The 25284-nt window shown below is 42.3% G+C and overlaps 1 protein-coding gene across 8 annotated transcripts in view; it reads right to left on the bottom strand.

The window, feature by feature from the left end:
• The window catches only part of LOC106577864 (H(+)/Cl(-) exchange transporter 3), a 53239-nt gene that overhangs the window by 7329 nt on the left and 20626 nt on the right, over positions 1 to 25284 (bottom strand). For all 8 annotated transcript variants that reach the window (XM_014156276.3, XM_014156274.3, XM_014156271.3 and 5 more), the window contains 11 exons: positions 16553 to 16713; positions 13473 to 13572; positions 12528 to 12715; positions 10628 to 10750; positions 9846 to 10052; positions 9415 to 9495; positions 8618 to 9166; positions 7833 to 8019; positions 7316 to 7533; positions 6871 to 7051; positions 227 to 443 (listed from right to left, as the gene is read on the bottom strand). In XM_014156276.3, coding sequence (XP_014011751.3) covers positions 227 to 443; positions 6871 to 7051; positions 7316 to 7533; positions 7833 to 8019; positions 8618 to 9166; positions 9415 to 9495; positions 9846 to 10052; positions 10628 to 10750; positions 12528 to 12715; positions 13473 to 13572; positions 16553 to 16699 — 2198 coding nt within the window. In that variant the 5' untranslated portion in view covers positions 16700 to 16713. The remainder of the gene's footprint in view (positions 1 to 226; positions 444 to 6870; positions 7052 to 7315; positions 7534 to 7832; positions 8020 to 8617; positions 9167 to 9414; positions 9496 to 9845; positions 10053 to 10627; positions 10751 to 12527; positions 12716 to 13472; positions 13573 to 16552; positions 16714 to 25284) is intronic.

A 25284-nucleotide genomic window follows, 5' to 3' on the forward strand; every position in this document is an offset into this window, starting at 1 on the left:
CTGAGGAAGACTCTTTCCCTCCAGTGTTCCTTCCTTCTCTTCCTCCTCTTCTTTCACCCCCACCTTACCAAAACACATTCCCCCATTTTGAGGCTGTGATTCCCTCCCCATCCTTGTCATCCAAGATCGCTTTTAAAATCGCCTCTTCCCCTCTCTCCCCCCCCTGCCCTCTTCACATGCCACCCTATCCCTTTCCCCCCTCTCCCCCCAGCCCCTTTCCTCTCACCCGTTGTGTGTCACCAGACACTGGCGGAGGCCCAGCTTGCGGAAGATGTCCACCACTATCTCCATGGGCGTGTGGTCAGTGACGGTGAAGGGGCTCATGTCCAAGATGGAGCGCAGCTTGAGGGGCCGCGGGCTGTCGGCGGGCAGGGTGGGGGCGTGCTGCGTGAAGTAGACCCGCGAGGTCAGCAGGATACCCTCCTGCTTTCGCCGTGCGTTTTCTGTGAAAAGGAGGAGGGAGAAAGATTAGCGTCTAAGGAGTGCCAGACGGGCGAGGTTTGCACTTTTGAGACGATTCCATTGGTTCCATCGCGCTAGCCAGGCAAGCTAAGTCAAGTGCAGCTAAAGTATAAAAAATAAAACACTATTTGAAGTTTTGAACCCAGGTCTGAGCATCCCCCCACAACCTTCTTATTTATTGAATATTCGAAACATACAATATCCTTGCAGTGAAGCCACTCAACATCTACACCATACCAGTCATCCAACAGATTCCCATTCAGAGCGACACACAGAAGCAGCCAGGGTCAATGCCCTGCTCAATGGCACGTTGACCGATCTACCACCAGGCCAAAAAACGTGAACCCGAACCCTCCAAGACCCCCCCCCCCCCCCCACAGTTCCCCAATAGCTGTCCCTGAACCATTCAAGACCCCCAAGAACCCCCCAATGCTCCAACAACCAAGAGAATGAACTAAAGAGAAAAAAGGAAAAGACAGAAGAAAACAGCAAACAACAATGCACATTTTTTTATTTAATATATATTTTTTAAAGGACATCAAGGACATCTGAAATCATAACAGCAATGCAAACTGTATATGTTGGTGTGCATGTCTGGCACTATTACATGTATGTGTGTGTGTGTTGTATGCGTTTATTTGAATGAGAGTGTATATATGCATGTGTACAAACACCTGCATGGCATCAGCCTCAGGCAAACCGGCATTAGTTGTAAAAAAAACTGCCCCTCAGTGTCATTCAAACGTACTATTTATTAAGTTTTATTTTGACTTTATTTTTTACTTTAACCATCATTCTATCTCCCACACAGCAACTCCCCTCCCACTTGTCTCCAATTCCACATCCCAACCCTCCGCGCATCCCACCTATCTATGCTGGCCACCCTCTTCGGATTTCTATGCAACATATATATTATATATATCTTTCAATTATGCTGTGATGTTTAACGTACAATTTCAATCCATCTAATCGAATATAATCCACAGATTGCGAGTTGAAGATAAATACTTTTACTAAGATAATTAGTAACTGACTGACCTGGTCTCTCCAGATCTCCTAACAGTAATATTTCTAGGGTCAATTTAAGATCAATGTTATGCATTTTCAGCCATTCCTGAACCTGAGACAGGCTACCTGAGGGCAATACCAAAATAAATGGTCTATTGATTCTGTATCCTCACAACAAAATCTGCAGAGCTTTGATGATTTTATGCCCCAATTATTCAACTTTTTTTTATTTTTTAAAAAGCACGAAGTCTTGAATCTTGCGTTGTTTTCTATATCAACTCATACACCCTGTACCATGGAATCGGTACATCAAAAATCTCTTCCCAACTATTTTGCAATCTGTATGGCACAGTTGTCAACATCCTGGTCCTCAAATGAAACTGGTATACTTTCCTATTTATGCTATTTTTTTATTCCTCTGCCAGTTTTGATCATTTTTATTGGGCAGACAGACCAGTTCCCTGCCTCCTCCTGCTGCCACCTGCCTGCTCCATTTTTGGGGTAATGCTGTAATCAATTGGTTGTACTCTTGGATTGAGCAGATCTTTCCATACAATTCTGAACTCCATGAAGGACATAACTCTACCATTCCAATATAATTTAAGAACAAAATACCCTTTTCAAACATCTTTCCCATAAATACAGGTATTTTATCAACCAGCACATTTGAGTTCAGCCATAATATTTGTTCCATCTTTTCAGGGTAATTGAAATTGTAGCCAGCTCTGCAATGCTTGTTTGAAAAAGAGAGATACTTTTTTCAAAGTATCATTTTCAATTAATCAAAAATAAGACATGGCAATCTGCACAAAGGCAAAAAAAAAAAATGGATGAGCTTTTCTTAGTAATCTACTTGAGAACCATTTAGGGTTCAAATAAATCTTTTGAATGAGTGAAGCTTTTAGAGAGAGGTTTATTGCTTTTATATTTAATAATCTCAACCCACCCAATTCATATTCATTATATGGATAGGCACGTTTTATTTTGTCTGGTTTAGCGTCCCAGATAAAGCAAATATTTTTTGCTAATATGATTTGAAAAATGAATCATCAGGAGTATGCAGCGCCATAAGTAAGTGAGTAAAATGAGATATGACTAAGGAGTTAAATCAGGGCATTTTTTTCCATAAATAGAAAGGTATTTAACTCTCCATGGTTGCAGGATCTTGTCTATTTTTATAAGTTTTCTATTGAAATTCATTGTGGAGAGCTTATTTATATCTTTTGTGATATGAATATCGAATATGTTTACTTCACCATCAGCCCATTTTATAGGTAAACTGCAGGATAATGTAAAAGCTGTATTTTTTTAAGGATCCAATACGTAATATTGTACACTTTTCATAATTAACTTTTCTGTGCTCTCTGGACTAGATCTTCAATGAGACATTGCAGGGATCTAGCTTGCGGACTTAATATAAAACTTGAGTCATCGGCATACATGGACACCTTTGTTTTTAAGCCTTGGATTTCTAATCTTATAATTTTATTACTGGATCTGATTTGAATAGCTAGCATTTCGATGGCCATAATGAATAGAGATGGTGACAGAGGACACACTTGTTTAACTCCTCTTGACAATTCAAAACTCTCTGAGAAGTAGCCATTATTTACTATTTTACACCTGGGGTTGCCATACGTTACTTTTACCCATTTTATAAGAGAATTGCCAAAATTGAAAAAGATCCAGGCATTTATAAATAAAACCCAGTTACTTTATCAAATGCCTTTTCAAAATCCGCTATAAAAATACCATTCTGGCTTCTTATATGTTTCATGATATTCTATTACTTCTAGTAGTTGTTGTATATTATCTCCAATGTATCATCCATGTAAAAAAAAACTGTCTGATCAGGATGGACAATACCTGGTAAAACCCTTTTAATTCTGAGTGCTATGCATTTTGCAAGTATTTTTGCATCACAACATTGAAGTGTAAGCGGCCTCCAGTATTTTAGATATAAAGACCCAGTCTATTTGCAATCTGGGTCTTGTTTTAATAATAGAGAAATCAGACCTTCCTGCTGAGTACCTGACAGACTACAATTTCTATTGGAGTAGTTAAAACAATCTAACAATGGAGCTTTTAGTATATCAAAAAATACTTGATATACCTCTACCGGTATGCCATCAAGCCCTGGGGTTTACCAGACAAAGGATTTAATAGCATCAAAAAGTTCTTCCACTGTAATTTGGCCTTCACACTGATCTATCTGTACATTTGTTAATTTTCAATTTTGTATATTATTTGGAATGAATTACTTATAATAATCTTCATTAAGTGGGAAAGGATGAGACGGAAAAGAGAACATCTGCCTAAAATAATTAGCTTCCTCTTTAAAAATATAATTTGGAGAATCATAGATGACTCTGTCTTCAGTAACGAGTTTCTACAAATTCCTTTTGTTAGCGTTCCTGTATTGGAGATTCAGGAAGAATTTTGTGCATTCTTCTCCATTTTCCATCCAGTTTGCTTTATTTTTGTAATAGATTACATTAGATTGTTCTTGAATAAGTTCCTCAAGTTCTTTTTGTTTTTCCTTTAACTTATTTTGTATCTCTGTAGTATCGTTTTTATTGCTATCTACCTGTACTATTAGTTCATGAATTTCCCTTGTTAGTCTTATCTCTTTAGCCAGAAACTGCTTTTTTATTATTGATGAATATTGAATTAAATGATCCATGAAGGTACATTTAAAAGGTATCCCAAACAATAAGGGGATTTGCTGAACCTACATTATACGGGAAAAATTCAGTTATAAATTATTTTGTCTTAGTTAAAAATACAGTTGAAGTCGGAAGTTTACATACACTTAGGTTGGAGTCATTAAAACTCGTTTTTCAACCACTCCACAAATTTCTTGTTAACAAACTATAGTTTTGGCAAGTCGGTTAGGACATCTACTTTGTGCATGACAAATAATTTTTCCAACAATTGTTTCCAGACAGATTATTTCACTTTTACCTCACTGTATCATAATTCCAGTGGGTCAGAAGTTTACATACACTAAGTTGACTGTGCCTTTAAACAGCTTGGAAAACTCCAGAAATGATGTCATAGATTTAGATGCTTCTGATAGGCTAATTGACATCATTTGAGTCAATTGGAGGTGTACCAAATGGATATATTTCAAGGCCTACCTTCAAATTCAGTGCCTCTTTGCTTGACATCATGGGAAAATAAAAAGAAATCAGCCAAGACCTCAGGAAACAAATTGTTGACCTCCACAAGTCTGGTTCATCCTTGGGAGCAATTTTGAAACGCCTGAAGGTACCACGTTCATATGTACAAAGAGTACGCCAGTATAAACACCATGGGACCACGCAGCCATGATACCGCTCAGGAAGGTGATGTGTTCTGTCTTGATGAATGTACTTTGGTGCGAAAAGTGCAAATCAATCCCAGAACAACAGCAAAGGACCTTGTGAAGATGCTGGAGGAAACAGGTATAAAAGTATCTACATCCACAGTAAAACGAGTCCTATATCGACATAACCTGAAAGCCCGCTCAGCAAGGAAGAAGCCACTGCTCCAAAACCGCCATAAAAAAGCCAGACTATGGTTTGCAACTGCACATGGGGACAAAGATCATACTTGTTGGAGAAATGTCCTCTGGTCGGATGAAGCAAAAATAGAACTGTTTGGCCATAAAGACCATCCTTATGTTCGGAGGAAAAAGGGGGACACTTGCAAGCTGAAGAACACCATCCCAACCGTGAAGCACAGGGGTGGCAGCATCATGTTGTGAGGGTGCTTTGCTGCATGGGGGACTGGTGCACTTCACAAAATAGATGGCCACATGAGGATGGAAAATTATGTGGCTATATTGAAGCAACATCTCAAGACATCAGTCAGGAAGTTAAAGCTTGGTCGCAAATGGGTCTTCCTAATGGACAATGACCCCAAGCATACTTCCAAAGTTGCTTCTATAAGACCTCAGTCCTATAGAAAATTTGTGGGCAGAACTGAAAAAGTGTGTGCGAGCAAGGAGGCCTACAAACCTGACTCAGTTACACCAGCTCTGTCAGAAGGAATGGGCAAAAATTCACCCAACTTATTGGGGGAAGCTCGTGGAAGGCTACCCAAAACGTTTGACCCAAGTTTAAATTGTTTAAGGCAATGCTACCAAATACTAATTGATTGTATGTAAACTTCTGACCCACTGGGAATGTGATGAAAGAAATAAAAGCTGATAAGTAATTCTCTACACTATTATTCTGACATTTCACATTCTTAAAATAAACTGGTGATCCTAACTGACGTAAGACAATTTTTACTAGGACTAAATGTCAGGAATTGTGAAAAACTGTGTTTAAATGTATTTGGCTAAGGTGTATGTAAACTTCCGACTTCAACTGTAAGTTGTCCTCCATTAAACTTTGATAAAATGTCCAATATCCCCGTCCACGTAGAAAATCTATAAGTGTTATGTGAATGCCAATTAGATGATGATCCGATCGCATTCTGTCTCCTATTAAACCTTTTTTAATCTTTGATGAAAGAGACAAGAAAGTAGTCAAGACGACTAGCTTGATTAAGTCTCCTCCATGTATATCTCACTAGGTCTGGGTTTTTTAGTCTCCAAATATCCACTATTTCTAATGTGTCCATAATATTTGTGATTTCCTTAAGGGCACGGTGATAATAGTTTGTAGAGTGATTCTGTCCATGACAGAAAATTATTTCACCACCCCATTCCTTTTTCCACGCAACTTCATCTAAGGATGTAGAGTGAGTTTCCTGTAAACAGTATATGTTATATTCCTTTTCTTTTAACCATGTAAAGATCTGAGTAGGTTGATGTGTATGATATTGGATGTGACATAGTGAGAGTGTGTACAATGTCTGTATAAGAGTAAGACTATAATGTGTGATGTCCAAATGAATAATAACTCTGCCAATTTGCATGGTTGAGTGTCTATGTGTGTAACATGTAGTGTGTATAGTCTTAATATTCATGATGATAATTGTAGTCCATATTGTATCACCATCATAGTTGATTCATAATTACCTTTAACATAATTGAAAAACACATCGCTGCATTTCCATGGAAATTGACGTTTCACATGATCATGAAAGAGACCTTGCATTACTCTAGAGACGGCTTCACTACAGTACAAATATATTCTGTACAATATGTTATTACTCCCCAATGCCCCTATTCTGATATCTTCCCCTTGCTTGTTGTAAACATATAGAAACTTGTAGACAAATACATAAAAAAGATAGACAAACAATAAACACGTTAAATTATAAAACAGAGAAGAGAAGAGAAAGAGAGTGAGAGAAGAGAGCGAGATCAGGTGTGTGTGTGTGTATGTATAAGTGCGTTTGTGTAAGCAAGCATGTAATTGAGTACATGTGTGCCCCCCTCAACCTGCCGTCTCAGTTTCTCCTCACCTATAGCGATGGTGATGTCCCTGCGCAGGGCGAAGCCCACCAGTCTCTGAGACTCCTTGGAGACGATGACAGGGAAGCCATTGTAGCTGGTCTCGTTGATGATCACCTGGAGTTCCTCCACCGTCAGGTCGTCCTGCGTCAGAACCGCTAACGGCGGATCACTACGCTGCGGGCGCATCACCTGAAGTCACACAGAAAGTGGTTTAGGGCTGAAACCTAACTGACGCCTTTAAGTCAACTTTTTACTTAATCATACACTGATGTCAATGGTACTGCATCTAACTTAATGATTCAGTGTGCCAATGTATTCATTTAATCTGTCCATAATAAAGATTTGTTCCTAACATACAATATGTTGATGGAGCTAGCATGCAAGCATTTCACCGCACCTTTTATACATGCTGTAAACTGTGTACGTGACTAATAACATTTGATTTTGACACACCTCCCGCGCCAGCGTGGTATGTGTGAACTCTGACTTGGCATCCAGGAAAGGATAACCGTTGAGGCGGATGTGTGACTCGTAGATGCCCTCACGCCCAAAGGCGTCGCCCACCCACTTGCTGGTCATGACGGCCGCCATGAGGGGCACAATGTATTCCAGACCGCCAGTCAGCTCAAACACAATAACCACGAGAGACACGGTCATCCTCGTCACGCCACCTGAAAAAATATATATATATTATTGACCTTTTATTTTACCAGGTAAGTTGACTGAGAAGTGAGAACCTATTATTTTTATACAGCAATGACCTACAAACAAAAGGAAAGGTTTGAATGGGAGAGGACCAAAGCCATCCAACAGGATAGATTACATTTTACACAGCTCCGTGTTTCTGTGATCCATTGACAAACACAGTCTATGTAACAATGTATCACAAGAATGGGGAATGAACACTGAGTAGGAGTATCAGACGTGACCATAACGTTACAGACACCCACATCAAGTCAGTGTAACTCACCCAGACATGCAGCGGCCCCCACCATGGCATAGAGTCCCGGGGTGATGCAGTCGGTGCCTACCTCACACCACTCCCTGAACACTAACCAATCGTGGTGGTAGTACGCCAGCTGCTCCACGGCGATGCCAACAATCCGCCCGGCGATCGCTCCGATGGCCATACTGGGGATGAATAGGCCTGCTGGAACCTGGGGACAGGAACCACAAAAAAACTATCATCCGGAACTGAAATTCCAATTCTGATTTTGCTCAGTATTTCTCAACCCTAAACCTGATCAGCATTACTTAAAGTCTAGGCTACAATCTAAGATTTGGATTAGACCACAATCTGAGAGACATGCATACCCAATACCATCACATTAAAAGGGGAAGTTCACCCAAAAACACTTCTGGGCTCTTTATAACACTTGTATTTTTTTATCAAAATGCTGAATTTCCCGAAATGACATTCATAGGTAAAAATGTGCCTACTGAAATAAGTTAGCAGAAAAATTGTGCAGAGAAAGACATTACAAGGACTATTTCGATCATGGGAGGCCAGAGTGGTGTGTTTAGGAGGTATTTAGGATGGACTTTTGACGTTGCATGGGGTTTCTATGGGGAAGGCGGGGGTAGAATCAGCGTATTACCTACATCTAAATACTCAAGCAATGGACCTAAAAACTGTCTGGGGTACTGACAAACGACCACGCAATATTAGTTATAAAGGATGTTTTTGGCTGAACTTCCCCTTTAACTGCCGGGCTACATTAACTAGACGGTAGTACCCAACCTGTCCTGCCTCACCTTGAGTCCGAAGGTGAATATTGTCATGATGATCTTGAAGACGAGCGCCAGGCACAGCTGCCACATGGCTGTGTACACCCCGGACCCCGCCGGCTTGTTAGGCGACGCATCCACAAACGCCTTACTACCATTCATCTGACTCCTGTACTGGCACAGCTGGGACGACTCCAGCGGCCCACAGTCAGTGAACAACTCCTTAATCAGCTCGCTGGTGTTCTGCCGCGTGTACGGGTTGGGGAACGCCACCACGGCGGTAATGGCTGCCACGAAGATGACCTCCAGGACGGGGTATTTCCCGAAGCGGGTGGACTTCCTCCTTCGGCACCAGGCGATGTTGGCCTTGATGAAGAAGGCCCCCCAGAGGCCTCCAAACACCCCCAGCAGGATGAAGGGGATAAGCTCAAACAGGTACCAGGGGGTGTGGTACTCCACGTAGAACAGGACCAGACGGCTGTTGCCAAACGGGTTGATGGAGCGGAGGACGAAGGCTGCCACCAGCGCAGCGAAGAAGGAGCGCCACAGGGTCTTCAGAGGGAAGTAGTAGCTCACCTAGAGAGAGAGATGCAGAGAGACAGGTGAATAGGGGACATTATAGTGGGATGCAATAACTCATACAGAGACACAAGCGTGCATGAACAGATCAATCAAATGTATTTATAAAGCCCTTTTTACATCAGCAGTTGTTACAAAAGTGCTTACACAAAAACTCGGCCTAAAACGAGGCTATAGTGTGTGTGATGTGCTTACTTATACGGACACACTCATAGAAACACACACACAAACAGTATAAAACGTACCTCCTCCAAGCTGAACAGTACTCCTCCTATGGGAGCACCGAAAGCCACAGACACCCCAGCCGCTGATGCTGCAGATAGGACCTGCAGAGAAAACAAATAAAAAAGATTACTACCAAAACACAGGCCGAGTCAGCTGAAACACTGACAGGAATTTACCCAAAACACAGGCCGAGTCAGCTGAAACACTGACAGGAATTTACCCAAAACACAGGCCGAGTCAGCTGAAACACTGACAGGAATTTACCCAAAACACAGTCTTAAATCATACAACAGAAAACGTCACCAGGAGAATGTCTTATAACAAAACTCTAAACTTTGTAATGTTATACAATGGATACATACACACTCTCTTCTTGGCCTCATTCCTACTGTACTTGGACAAAGTTATATTGTATTTCTCCACACCTAATAGAACAGTAGATCAAACATACCTCTCTCTTCTTGGCCTCGTTCTTGCTGTACTTGGGGAAGAGGTATGAGAAGATGTTTCCACAGCAGCAGGCCACGTGGACCAGGGGTCCCTCTTTCCCCAGGCTCAGCCCAGATGCCACAGCCAGGACCAGGGTCACCGTCTTGATCAGCAGGGTCCACTTCCCCAGGTAACCCCGGATGATGAACCCACTCAGGATGGTCTTTATCTGGGAGACAGAGAGATGGGGGGGGGGGGGAATAAGGTAAATATACTACTGGAGAAATGATTTCTAGGCTTAATCTGGAGAGGCACCGAGGGTAGAGGAGGTAGATGGTTAGGTCTGTTGAAGAAATAAGGCAAATGTCCAAACATATTCCAAACTGCTCCCGAAAAGCCACCCTGATATAAACGATCCAATCAGCGATGGGGATATACCCTGACAAATCGTTTCTCTCTATGGGCATAATTTGTTGTCAGTCTTAGAATCAAATAATCATATTTATTGAGACCACAGTGACTAGCTTGCCAGATATTGTCAATGTCACAATCTAAGAATTTAGAAGAAATTAAAACTCCAAGTGCTCCGCAGTGCTCATCCCCATCTCGCTGGCTCTCCTGTTGCCATGGCAACTAGAAAGTGAGATTTCGAGTGTTAGACTAGAGCAGACAACCTCACCTCAACATACATTTTTCCTACACAGCAGGTACAGAACCTGCCTGAATTACAATACATTGTGTGTGTGTGTATCCATGTAAACTTGTGAGTGTTTGCATCCGTGCATGTGTGTGCATGGGTCTTACCTCAGGTATGCCTGAGCCACAGGCGTAGGGGGCGAACACCTTAACCAGTAACACAGCCAGCAAGGCGAAGGACAAAGCCCAGTAGATGTACATGAAGTAGTTCATGATGTAGGAACCAGGGCCCTGGGAGGAGAGAGGAGGAGGAAGAGAAGGAAGAGGAGAAGGGGCAGTCGAAGAAGGGAGAGGAGCACGTTTACACACAAATCAAATCAAATGTATTTATATAGCCCTTCGTACATCAGCTGATATCTCAAAGTGCTGTACAGAAACCCAGCCTAAAACCCCAAACAGCAAGCAATGCATGTGAAAGAAGCACGGTGGCTAGGACAAACTGCCATTAAAGGGATAGTTTGGGATTTTGGCAATCAGAACTCAAGGATACCAATTTTTTTAATCTATCTTTATCCAGCATGAAGGAAGTTAAAGGTAGTTTTGCGAGCCAATCCTAACTAGCTTAGCACAAAAAGGAAAAGGTTTTGGGTACAGCTAGCATCAAAATCCCAACTATCCCTTTAACATTAGTACATAGAGACAGTTTGAACTATTCTGAGTGAAAAGGTCATGGAAAAATTGTGAACTACTGCTGGAACACAGAAGTATTAGTTCACCCAATCTCTTCCACTGATGATACTTGTCCATCTCAGCAATGGAAACAACTAGCTTATAACATCTATATGACACCTGTAACATGTCACTTAAAACCTCTTAAAATGTGAAGTCCCCTATTTAGGGGACTGAGCAGTTCTGGACCGGTTCCGAACCAACATTATTTGTCGTGCACTCCGTGACAGCTCTGGTAAGCCTGCTTCGCATGCCGTTCTCATCTGAGATGCAGTATGTGAAATCTGAAACTTCATTTGAATAGGGAGTGATACATTTTCTGGCCTATCCAGAAAAAGGATGGAACTCCCCTGGCCGTGAACCTCACAGCTTACAATACGGCATATGAAACGGGAGAGCCTAGTGCTTACAGCAACAGTCTCATCTCGCCATGATGCTCTCAGATGTATTTAGAGCACTCAACATCAACATTTTAAAAATAATTGTAGAATTGAAACAAGACCACTTTCTCTTGGTCACAGAGAGACAAAATCCCTTTGTGCTTACAACTAAAGTTGTAACGAGTCAGCATGCATATGAATGGCGTCTGTGTGTCGCTCAGAGGACGCGGAGCAGAAAATGCTCTTTCATAGCAGGGGTTCGATCACAGGCTGTGTCTCAACCGTCCGTGACTGGGAGTCCCATAGGGCGGCGCACAATTGGCCCAGCGTCGTCCGGTTTAAGGGAGGGTTTGGCCGGGGGGGCTTTACTTGACTCATAGCGCTCTAGCGACTCCTTGTGGCGGGCTGGGCGCCTGCAAGCTGACTTCAGTCGTCAGTTGAACAGTGTTTCCTGACACATTGGTGTGGCTGGCTTCCGGGTTAAGTGAGCGGGTGTTAAGAAGCAGCGCGGCTTGGCGGGTCATGTTTCGGAGGACACATGACTCGACCTTCGCCCTCTCCCAAGCCCGTTGGGGAGTTGCAGTGATGAGACGAGATCGGAATTGGATATCAGGAAATTGGGGAGAAACACATATTTTACAGTTATAAGAAAGGTGAAATCTTATAGTAAGTCGTTTATAATTTGATTGTTACTATATTTAGAAAGCAGTTCAAACATGTTAAGCCCTATTCCCCTAAACATGTTAAGCCCTATTCATCATATATTTGTACTTGTATCCTCAAAAGTGGACTACACCTCAGCAATTTATTAACTATTTTTTACTAGAAAAGGTGAGATTTTAATCATTCTGGCAGTATAATCATTACTTGGTATTTTTTATGGCCCTCTCATGATAAATAATTATTTCTGTTTAGGCGGAAATCTACATTTTGACTTTACATTTTTAAATCCCTCTCACCTCTTCCTGGCCCAGGATGAGCCCCGCCCAGCTCTTCCACTGAGGACACTTGTCCCTCTCAGCGAACGTGGTCTCGTTGGAGCCCCAGCAGCACTGCTCGTGGTTAAACCACATGGCATTCAGACACACCCCCTCCTTGATGTCGTTCAGCCAATCAGCAGAGATGTCGATCAGACCCGCCAGGGCACCTGATTGGACAAAGAGGATGAGGAGGAAACAATAGTTTAAGCCTGTGCCAGTGTGACATAAAAAACAAGATGAACAACAAACACGTTGTCAATGACGAGCCTGCATTTACCGTAAATACTCTTGATTACTGTCGTGGAAATTCTAATCAATAATGAGGAAAGACAAGGTCAATCACCAATTAGGATATTACTTTTTTCAAAACGTATTAATAACATCGATTAATTATTGCAATAATGAAGCTTGTCAACGACCCACCCATAGGTGATTAGTTGAGAGCCCAACGAGGGGATTTGAGCCACAGAATTTTATAGCAACGTATATCCTCCTGAATGTTCATGCCAAACAACAGATGTATGGAATGGGTCACAAGGTTAAGATTCGTATGAAAATATACTAATAATTCACAGCAAACAGCATCTGCTGTAAAGACTGTTCTCATTGTGTAGAATCCAGGGTCTGGCCCCCAAAACTACGTTTTTCTCATAATTATCCATACTGGAGGCATCGCCACCCTGGTACCTCATAGAACAGAAACACCAACTCATGCTATGGAATGTGGTCTTGTTAGGTCACCCAAGACATCGTAAATCTTCAGCATTAAGCCCCCAGAGGCCCATTCTCAGTAGAACACACAGGGATGAGTGTTATAAAAACCCTCTATTCTGTTGCATAAAACAACCATTTGATGCAATAACAGTATTATAACAATCTTGCTCTCACATTACTAGTACAGGTGAGCTCAGGTGTCTGTATTACCTGAGGCCAGTCCTGTCAACGTCACTACCAGCCATCCAGACCAGGCATCATACAGGCTCTTGGTGAACTCCCACGCAGACTCCTTCTTCTTAGCGTTGATCTGAACACACACACACACACACACACACACACACACACACACACACACACACAATTAACATAAATACTCAAAGTCACGGCTGGTTAAAAGTATTAAACAATGTATGGTTCTCCCCTTTTTAGGGAAACAATGATCAAAATGATACTATTTTATTACCACTCATGAGTGACCTAACCATCCGTGAACTGCTGCTACTGCAGTTTGTCAAATTCAGAGCAATTGTTACGTGTTCCTGTTTGTCGGGTGATAAAAGAAACACGCCAGGAAACATTCAAATGACATTCAAATGTGGGAGTGAATGGAACCTTGAGGAACCATGTAACCCAGATTCATATCTCAAAAGACAAAAAAGGTTTTCATCGTGGTGTTCATAGGTCATGCACACAGAGCCACCAGAGAGCATAGAAGGGAACAACAACAACAACATGACCCTGGCAGACACTGTAGAGACCTGGGCTGTATACGGGGGGATTTTGTTTTTTTCTATTTATTTTGACGTTTTCTTTCTACTTAAGTAAATACCTGTAGTCAACTTGTGCAATACGTTAGGAGATAAAGCAGATTGCATTCTTCATTTCACCTCACCTGTCACAATTTTTCATGATGAAGTTGACCCGTAATCCCCAGTCATGTGGTGTTTGTTAACAAGCACACAATGACGAGAGACCCGGAGCCTTGTGAGTCACTCACCGTTATGCAGCACGCGCCAGGTGATCAAGTTACAGTATGGAATTCACAACTAAAATGTTTGCCAGCTAGATATCTTACAGTGGCAAGAAAATGTATGTGAACCCTTTGGAAATACATGGATTTCTGTAAAAATTGGTCATAAAATTTGATCTGATCTTCATCTAAGGTCACAACAATAGACAAAACACAGTCTGCTTAAACTAATAACACACAAACAATTATACGTTTTCACGTCTTTATTGAACACACCGTGTAAATATTCACACTGCAGGGTGGGAAAAGTATGTGAACCCTTGGATTTGATAACTGGTTCATTTTTCCATCGATGATAGCAAGCTGTCCAGGCCCTGAGGCAGCAAAGCAGCCCCCAACCCATGATGCTCCCTCCACCCTCCAGTCGGGATGAGGTTTTGATGTTGGTGTGCTGTGCCTTTTTTCTCCTCACATAGTGTTGTGTGTTCCTTCTAAACAACTCAGCTGTAGTTCCTTCTGTCCACAGAATATTTTGCCAGTAACGCGGTGGAAAATCCAGGTGCACATTTGCAAACTTCAGATGTGCAGCAATGTTTTTTTTGGACAGCAGTGGCTTCTTCCATGGTGTCCTCCCATGGACACCATTCTTATTTAGTGTTTTAGGTATTGTAGACTCGTCAACATATGTTAGCATGTTCCAGAGATTTCTGTAAGTCTTTAGCTGACACTCTAGGATTCTTCTTAACCTCATTGAGCATTCTGCGCTGTGCTCTTGCAGTCATCTATGCAGGACGGCCACTCCTAGGGAGAGTAGCAACAGAGCTGAACTTTCTCCATTTATAGACAATTTGTCTTACCGTGGACTGATGAACATCAAGGCTTTTAGAGATACTTTTCAAACCCTTTCCAGCTTTATGCAAGTCAACAATTCTTAATCTTAGGTCTTCTGAGATCTCTTTTGTTCGGGGCATGGCTCACAGGCAATGCTTCATGTAAATAGCAAACTCAAATTTTTTCTGTGTTTTTTTATAGGGCAAGGCAGCTCTAACCAACATCTCCAATCTCGTCTCATTGATTGGACTCCAGGTTAGCTGACTCCAAATCATCTTTTGGAGAAGTCATTAGCCTAGGGGTTCACATAATTTAAACATTCACAGTGTAGGTTGGAAAAAGTATGTATTCAATATAGACAAGAAAAATACAATAATTTGTGTGTTATTAGTTTAAGCACACTCTGTTTGTCTATTGTTGTGACTTAGATGAAGATCAGATCAAATTTGATGACCAATTCATGCAGAAATCCAGGTAATTCCAAAGATTTCACATACTTTTTATTGCCACTGTTTAACTATTAAGTTAACTGTCTAAAATGTGCTAAATGCTCTTCAGTTGTGCATTTGATTTGCTAATTTAGCAGCAAGTTAGCTATCTAGCTTTGTGGTTAGCTTCTTCCAAAATTAAGTTTCGCTGAACTGTTTTTTGGTAACAGCGAAGAATCCCCTCCTGGCTCAAAAGCCTGTCTAATATTTGTTTTGTGCGTTCAGCAAACTGTGAGTAGCATTTTGGAGTTAATTGTATAATTTTATAAGCTGGGATGTTTGTCCTGCAAATACTTTAGGTCAGGGACTCTATAAAATGTTTGCAATGCGCTCGTTAGCACTTAGTTAGCATTCTCTATGGGATGTTACATGTACTTGTTAGCATTGCTAACCTTCGGATATTACCGAATATCCCGGTATGGCACAAGGTCGGTGTGAAGGTGTGACAATTTAGATACTGCCCAAGCCCAGTAGAGAAAGACTAAGTGTTATAAAATAAATGGTACTGAGACAAAAAGGCTTTTACATGCTCACTGAGCCACCACAGAGAACAGGGAACACTTCTGTCTAAGCTAGGGCACCATTTCTTTCACAACACAACAACAAACATGAGCCCTGACCTGTGGCAGACACTGTGGAGAATAGCCCCCCCCCCCCCCCCCCCACTCATCCCACAAGACAACAACACAAGCAACAATGAAGACCTGACCTGGAAATTACATTGTTGCTCATAAGACATCTGTTCAGACACAAAACTACACTGTACGGTAAGAGGGTCAGAAGTTGTGAGTAGAATGCAGAATCTAGATGAAGAGTAAGGGGCCCAGCACAGAGTCCTTGGGGACAACCTTGTGGTTATTTTACCTACCCTAGCTGAATACACTGATTGTGAGTCTGCTAAATTACAAAAAATCTATATCTATCTATATCTATATATATAGTTCGTGTGCAGCTATTCTTTTCTTAAATTAGTTTGTAAAATGTAAACGCATCCTCACCTTGCGGTGGCGTTCGCGGTCCTTGCACTTCTCCCGGACCCAGTCGATGGTGTGGAAGTCATCGTAGGTTCCGACCCCCGGGATGGGCTCCTCCAGGAAGTCCAGCAGGTGGGTGGTGCTGCTCACCACCCCTCCCCCGTTAGACATGACGTAGTTAGATCCTACAGGTGTGAGTGAGTGAGTGAGTGAGTGAGTGAGTGAGTGAGTGAGTGAGTGAGAGAGAGAGAGAGAGAGAGAGTTTGTGAGAGACCAGACAATGGCATACTAGTTCCTTCATAGCCTGCTAGAAGTCTGGATGGGCCAAATGCTGTTCTGAATAAGCCATCTGGGTCAGACAGACAGTGACGTAATGATCTTCCCTGTCAGGCTCCACTGAAAAACCCAGGTTAAAGGAGGCAACAGTAACAGCGTCAGAGAAAACCTCCCACTCTGAGTAACACAGGCACATCTGACACAGAAGATATGATTCCCTCCGCCCTGACAAGGACTGACAGCAGAAACACTGGTACTGTACATAAAACCCACCAGCAGAGGCATAACTACACTGCGCTTGTAGCCTTTTCTCCTTCTCACACGATAATCATCCCTAAAATCAAATTACACAAACCCCAGTTTCATGTTTATTCTTTACACTGTGTGCGTCAACCTGGAAGTGGTAAATATCTACTCCATTAGGAACACTGCATTGCACACGCTGCCTGCTGGCATATGAAAACAAGAGTTTGTCTGACTGACTGGTAGTTGTGGCACACCGGGGAAAACCCCATCCGTCCATCCATCCATCCATCCATCCATCCGTTGGCTGCCTGCTGCTTCTCAACCAGAGTCAGACACAGTGAGAAAAAAAAAACTACTGACCCGTGTACACACACAGCACCGTAATAAATCAGATGACTAAATCGTCTTTACTCCCTTTACCCCCTCACCACCAGAGCACTGTGGGTAAACCTGCAGCTCAGAGCCAAAATGGAAGTGCAGTTGCAGACTTTCAATGGCAGATTGAACACAGGGGGTAGATTCTGAGCCAGGGCTCTACGTTTCCTTTTAATGAATCACTGACTGGTCATGGAGGTTAAGTCTTAGAACAATGGTTCATTCACAATCTAAAGACTTCCTTCAAAAAGGGCCATTCCGGTTTAAAGGAGAATGTTTACTTACAAGTCTGAGGTTGTCTTCCTCTAATCTCATTTCACAATCTCCGATAACAGTTCCCCATAAAATTGACACAAGGGCCTTTCTACAGTCACATGCCTCTGTGTACACAACAGGCTGTGTTATGTTGTAGTACAAATGTGGCAGGGGAAACAGAGGCACAGCAGTAAAGCGTGAAATGTAAAGTGAATACCGGCCAAGGATTACAACAGTCTGCCGTTCTTCTCGGTGTAGGTCTGCTTGGTTCTTTACAGGATGTAGGCCTCAGGCATAGATCAGACAGACAGACACCAGTTGGTGAACCCTGCAGTAGGCTACACCACACCAACACAGTACAGCCTACCACCAATGGTGCGCTTTCAGTGAATGTTCAGTTGATGTTCCGGTCACCATTAGGGATTTGAACACAACTCTGGTCACCCTTCTAGCATGATCAAAAAGCACAGAAAACGTAGCTAATTTTTTATTTGCATTACAACACTTATTAAAATGTTTCAACCGGCAGAGATGCAGGATAGGAGAAAAACTGACTGCAATTCCAAAAATATACATTCCAAAATTATGTCCTTCATGGCGATAATCAAGAACAATGCCTGATGATCAATGCTAATGCTTGAAATCCCAGATCCAGTCATGCTCGACTGTGCTGGTTGGTAGCAGTGCATCGGCGCATCTAACAAGGATAGTTAAATAGATTATACTGGCTGGCACACACACACACACACACACACACACACACACACACACACACACACACACACACACACACACACACACACACACACACACACACACACACACACACACACACACACACACACACACACACACACACACACACACACACACACACACACACGGAGCAGAGGTGGCTTGTAGTGCCATAGCACTACAACTCAGCTGGGCAGCCAACCGCCATTTTGAAAAAGGTCATCTCTCTCTGCAGTGGGTGTGATCTGACAGAAAGTAAGACACATTCATGCGAAGTAGCACCGGACAACGGCACATCGTTGTCAAAGATGCTGCTCTTTAATTGTTACTTTTCTCTTATTCTGGTCCATATTTTTTTGAAACTGCATTGTTGGTTAGGGGCTCGTAAGTAAGCATTTCACTGTAAGGTCTACACCTGTTGTATTCAGCACGTGACTAATACTTTATAAAAAAAATCTATCAAATTGTAAGTGCATTATCCAATTCAGTGGATTGTTTTGCAGTATTCTCTGAGTAAGATATGGATTACATATTATTTTCAAAGGCACAGAGACAGGCCTACATTCATCTACCCATAAAGAGGGAAATGGCTCACGTTGCGCAACTCCCACGTCGTTCTGACAACTGTACAAGTCTGTGGGAATGTGTCCGGGAAAGAACAAAGTCACTATGTGTCCCAAATAAACGTCAGAAGAGAATGTTGTCTCCTCAAGTACCGTAATTTCCGGACTATTGAGCACACTGAATGTAATTTTTTTTTGGAACATAAATAAGCCGCACATGTCTATAAGCCGCAGGTGCCTACCGGTACATTGAAACAAACACCATGCAAACACCATGCTCTACCAACTGAGCCACATGGGAAACCTGTGTTTCTCCGTGTCTTTGCCATGATGAGGGTGACAAAATGACTACCGTAATCAGAATGATGGGAAGTTTGAGAGCGCTCGATTTAATCTAAACAGTAAACAAAAAAGTTGTTTGACCTTAACCCGTTCGGCAATTTCATTGGTCTAATGAAAGCTTCATGCCGCCAAAAAAACTGAGCACGTCACAGAATGTGTTTTTGGGGGGGAAAAAAATTGTAATTGTTTAAGCCGCGAGGTTCAAAGCGTGAGAAAAAGGTTGCGGTTTATAGTCCGGAAATTACGGTATGTGCTTTAAACAACTGGTAGGCATGCATAACATTAGACCCATTCTTTGTTGTGCAAATTCTTATTTTCAGCTCTCTGATATACAGTACAGTGTATTGTGTGTTTTTACAGAGATACATTTTACCTGAGCAAGAGAGAAATAGGAATACACTGCAAAGCAATACCGGAATAGCTCAAATCTGTTGATAATCTGGCATGGTAGTAGAAAGTATTCACCTAAAACCCTCTGTGACATCACATCAACTGTCATAACCCTAACAATCTGCAGAAGATGGATGCAAAGCTAATGACAAGTCGTTGTCAAGTTACGGCTAAACACATTTGATTGATTTTTTCCCCCTTCCATTTAGCATACACTCTTATGCAGAGCGACTTACAGTAGTGAATGCATACATTTTTCATACTTTTTCTTACTGGTCCCACATGGGAATCGAAACCACAACCCTGGCGTTACAAGTGTCTTACTCTACCAACTGAGCCACGGGTATGTGATTCATTTATGATGATGATTCATGGTTTGATGACCTTCGAAACCATTCTCCATTGGCAAGCGGTCAGGGACACCCCACTGATGTGTAGTTGCTGAACTTCCCAGCAATGTGTGATATTGTGCTGGGGTTTGTTAGCTAGGGTGGCATACAGCCACAGGGGCTGTTTAGTACAACCACGTCATCCAGGGGCTAACGTTGTGTGGCTTGGCACAGTTGGCACAATGACATCCAATGAGTGCTATAAAGCTGTAGAGCCTAGTGTTAGCCTATAACGATACCTAGGAGAGGCAGTTGGTGCTAACTGCTAAGCTAAATAAGGATATCAATGCGAGGAAACAAGGCGCTAACTGCCAAGCTAACTAAGGTTATCAATCCTAGGTGCTAACTGCTAACATAAAATACTAGAAACCTGGGACTGTCACCTGATCTGTGGGAAGTGGGAATGTGATCAAAGTTCAAACACTGGTGAATGATGAGTCACTCACTAGCAGGCTGGTCACTTCAATAATGGAACACTAGTCACTTTAATAATGTTTACATACTGTTTTACTCATTTCATATGTAAAGTGCCTTCGGAAAGTATTCAGACCCCTTGACTTTTTCCACATTTTGGTCACATTACAGCCTTATTCTAAAATTGATTAAATAAATAAAAATCCTCACTAATCTACACACAATAGCCCATAATGACAATGCAAAAACAGAAATACCTTATTTATGTAAGTATTCAGACCCTTTGCCATGAGACTCGAAATTGAGCTTGAGTGCATCCTGTTTCCATTGATCATCCTTGAGATGTTTCTACAACTTGACTGGAGTCCACCTGTGGTATATGAGGTCCACCTGTGGTATAGGAGGTCCCACAGTTGACAGTGCATGTCAGAGCAAAAACCAAGCCATGAGGTCAAAAAGGGAATTATCCGTAGAGTTCAGGGACAGGATTGTGTCAAGGCACTGGGGAAGGGTACCAAAACATTTCTGAAGCATTGAAGGTCCTCAGAAATACAGTGGCCTCCGTCATTCTTAAAATGTTAGAAGTTTGGCAGCACCAAGACTCTTCATAGAGCTGGCCGCCCGGCCAAACTGAGCAATCGGGGGAGAGGGGCCTTGGTTAGGGAGGTGACCAAGAATCCGATGGTCACTCTGACAGACCTCCAGAGTTCCTCTGTGGAGATGGGAGAACCTTCCAGGACAACCATCTCTGCAGCACTCCACCAATCAGGCCTTTATGGTAGAGAGTGGCCAGACGGAAGCCACTCCTCAGTAAAAAGCACATGACAGCCCACTTTGAGCTTGCCAAAAGGCACTTAAACACTCTCAGACCATAAGGAACAAGATACTCTGGTCTGATGAAACCAAGATCAAAAACTCTCTGGCCTGAATTCCAAGCGTCACTCCTGGAAAAAACCTGGCACCATCCCTACGTGAAGCATGGTGGTGGCAGCATCACGCTGTGGCAATGTTTTTCAGGGGCAAGAAGACTAGTCAGGATCGAGGCAAAGATGAACAGAGCAAAGTACAGAAAGATCCTTGATGAAAACCTGCTCCAGAGCTCTCAGGACCTCAGACTGGGGTGAAGGTTCACCTTCTAACAGGACAACGACCATAAGCACACAGCCAAGACAACACAGGAATGGATTCAGGACAAGTCTCAATGTCCTTGAGTGGCCCAGCCAGAGCCCGGATTTGAACCCAATCGAACATCTCTGGAGAAACATTAAAATAGCTGTGCAGCAACGCTCCCCATCCAACCTGACAGAGCTTGAGAGGATCTGCAGAGAAGAATGGGAGAAACTCCTCAAATACAGGTGTGCCAAGCTTATAGTGGCATACCCAAGAAGGCTCTGTAAAATCGCTGTAAAAGCTGCCAAAGGTGCTACAACAAAGTACTGATGTCACGACACCTACGGAAGGTGGCGCCCCTCCTCGCCCGGGCGGCGCTCGGCGGTCGTCGTCGCCGGCCTACTAGCTGCCATCGATTTATGTTTCACGTTCTGTTAGTTAGGCCTAGGTTAGTTGCGCACCTGTTTTGTGTTAGCTTGTTAGTGGGGAGGGGTATTTAGGCTAGTTAGTTAGGTTTGTTGTTTGTGCGGGATTGTTCGTTGGTCAGGGTGTGTTTTCCTGTGGTTCTGTATTTCTGGAGTTACGATATTCCTTTTGGGCTGCGTCCCTGGTTACGTTCTTTTAAGGGTGGTGCGTTTCTTTTTGCACACCTTGCACTCCATACCTTGCATATTTTCCGTGTGGATATTTGATTAAATTCATTAACGGAATCTTTCTGTCTCCTGCGCCTGACTCTTCTGAATCCACAAGCCACCCATTGTGACAACTGAGTAAAGAATCTGAATAAAGTGTGATATCCATTTTTTTTCGTTTTTATAAATTAGCAAAAATGTCCAAAATTCTGTTTTTGCTTTGTCATTATGGTGTATTGTGTGTAGTTTGATGAGAATTACTTAGAAATATATATATTTTAGAATAAGGCTGTAACCTACCAAAATGTGGAAAAAGTCAAGGGGTCCGAATACTTTCCTAAGGCACTGTATATAGAGTATTTTAGTCATTGCCACTGACATTGCTCATCCTAATAATTATATATTTCTTAACTTTTAGATGTGTGTATTGTTGTGAATTGTTAGATACTACTACACTGTTGGAGCTAGGAACACAAGCATTTCACTATACCCGCATAACATTTACTAAATATGTGTATGTGACCAATAACATTTGATTTTGAGGAAAGTAGGCCCATGGCGAGGATGAGAAAATAAAGAAGTAAACTAATCTATTAACACTAATAAACAGAGACGCTATAAATGTGTGCTTTCACTACACTACTTGCTACCACTAGGAGTAGAGAAATGAATAAAGGATTTCTCAGACCTCTAACCTGATTTTAGAAGGCCAAGCCATTCCAATTACAGTATTAGGTCTATATGAAGCCCTTTGATGTAGAAATAGAAGTGTAAGAGAGAAATAGGCATTTTCCAGAGAGCAGCAGGAACTAGTGTGTGTGTGTGTGTGTGTGTGTGTGTGTGTGTGTGTGTGTGTGTGTGTGTGCGCACTAGTTTAATAGCTTTCATCTGGTGCTTCCCTTCCTGAGGAAGACCAATGTGAAATGGCTTGTTCTTGTGGAGTCAGCTGAGACAGTCTCAGCCTGGCAACCAGAGCAGGCAGTCAAGTCAATCATTGAGATGGATATTATCGCCTTCTAACCAACCTGATTTGTGAGTGAAATCCACGGGGGGGAGATAAATAATGTCTTCATAATGAGGTTGAGTGGATGTTCTAATCTAGACTCTAGAACAGGGGTAGGCAACCCTGGTCCTGCAGTGCAGCAGGGACTTCATGTTTTTGATTTAACCGACCTGTGTAAGCTAACACACAGCATCCAGCTGAATGATAACGCTATGGAAACAGAATCCTACAAGGGACTGATATCAACCACAACAGCAACACTGATCAATGAGTTCCACACACACACACACACACACACACGTGCACTTTGTGTGTTCAGTTACATGCCTAAATTGAGACCATTCAGTGTCAGGGTTTAGTGCACATAGGCACTACTCCAGTTTCAGACTACTCCAGCGAATACCCCAGTATCAGTCTACTTCCGCATCAGGCTAATCCAGCACTACTCCAGGATCAGACTTCTCCAGCAATACCCCAGTATCAGTCTACTTCCGCATCAGGCTAATCCAGCACTACTCCAGGATCAGACTACTCCAGTATCACATTACTCCAGCACTACTCCAATATCAGACTACTTCAGCATCAAGCTAATCCAGCACTACTCCAGTATCAGACTAATCCAGTATCAGACTACCCCAACATTACTCCATTATCAGGCTACTGCAGCATCAGGCTACTGCAGCATTACTCCAGTATCAGGCTACTCCAACACTATTCCAGTCCTGCAAAGCAGGTCAAGGAGGCTCAGCTCAGCAGCTGGACTGACTGGGGCTGGAGAACAGCAGGCTGCAACTAACCCTGGCCTGCACGAGGCTAGTAAGGAAACGTGACCGAAATAACTACCTCATAACGGACTAGAGAGAATAATTTTTTGGGGAGGGAACGAGAGAGGGGGAATGAACGAGAGAGAATCCTTTGCCAGTGTATTTTATTCAGCAAGGGAAAGTAATGAACAAGGACTACACCAACACAAACCATTATCTCGGACACACAGATAGGGTTCGTCCCTAAGGGGCTCAACCGTAAACTGAAAGTGGATGGAATAGGACTGATGTTAAGTAGTTTCTCTCTTTTGAGATAATCAGTGACGTGGTAGGTTAAGTTTAAGTTGAGCGATTCACCAAAATGTAAGTTATTTTTCGTTTTGTAAACAACTAATTGACCAACTTTGGGTAAAGTATTTGAATTCCATTTCGTTCCGTTTTTTTTGCTGTGAGCTCAATGCACAGTTTCTGTAGAGATAAATCTGATCAAGCCTGAACTGTGCGATGTAGCAGAGAGTTGTAGTTGCCAACAGGCCAATATTCTAAATAGTTTAGCGCAGAAAACGTGGCAATTAACTACAATTACCATAACCCATTGTGCGCCGCATACTTGTCCTTTCTGTGTGGCGCACGGAGCTATAATAAGAATGGTGTGGAGCAGACAAAGAGACTGTTTTTTCTTCTCTCAACCTAGAGGGATAGAAAGCAGCTGCTTCGAGAGGTATTTTCATCTGAGAATACATGATCGAAGAGATTGATAGTTGGTATTCAGCAGTCATAAAAGTATGCCTTATTTACTTTGAAGAACTACTAAAATAGCGATTTTGTCAGACAGCATAGGCAGCAGCTCTATAGAGATGAGATGATGACATGGAATTAAATAAAGTCATCAAATTAAACAAATATTGTATTAAAGTAATGTGAATAAATTATGTTAAAGCAGTAATGGGCAGCCACTACAATTTTTTAAAACTTTTATTGATTGTTTTATTCTGCGCTTATTCAGCATTCAACCCACATAATGCACAGTTGATTAAAAACATTAAAACATTTTAAAAAAACGAAACAACCTGGAAATCACTAATTGCTCAGCACTATATTGAAGGCAAGGATATTATTAAGCGGAGGGCCATGAACGGCTAAGGCCTTAGGGAAGATGGCACAACGGATTAGTTAACTGTGAAAAAAAAGGATATATACACACACAACATTGAATCATGTTGAGAATGTAAATGTTTTGTACAGGTAATAAGGAGGATAGC

The sequence above is a fragment of the Salmo salar genome, chromosome 18, assembly GCF_965601325.2.
Source record: "Salmo salar chromosome 18, fSalSal1, whole genome shotgun sequence".
NCBI classification, from domain to species: Eukaryota; Metazoa; Chordata; class Actinopteri; order Salmoniformes; family Salmonidae; genus Salmo; species Salmo salar.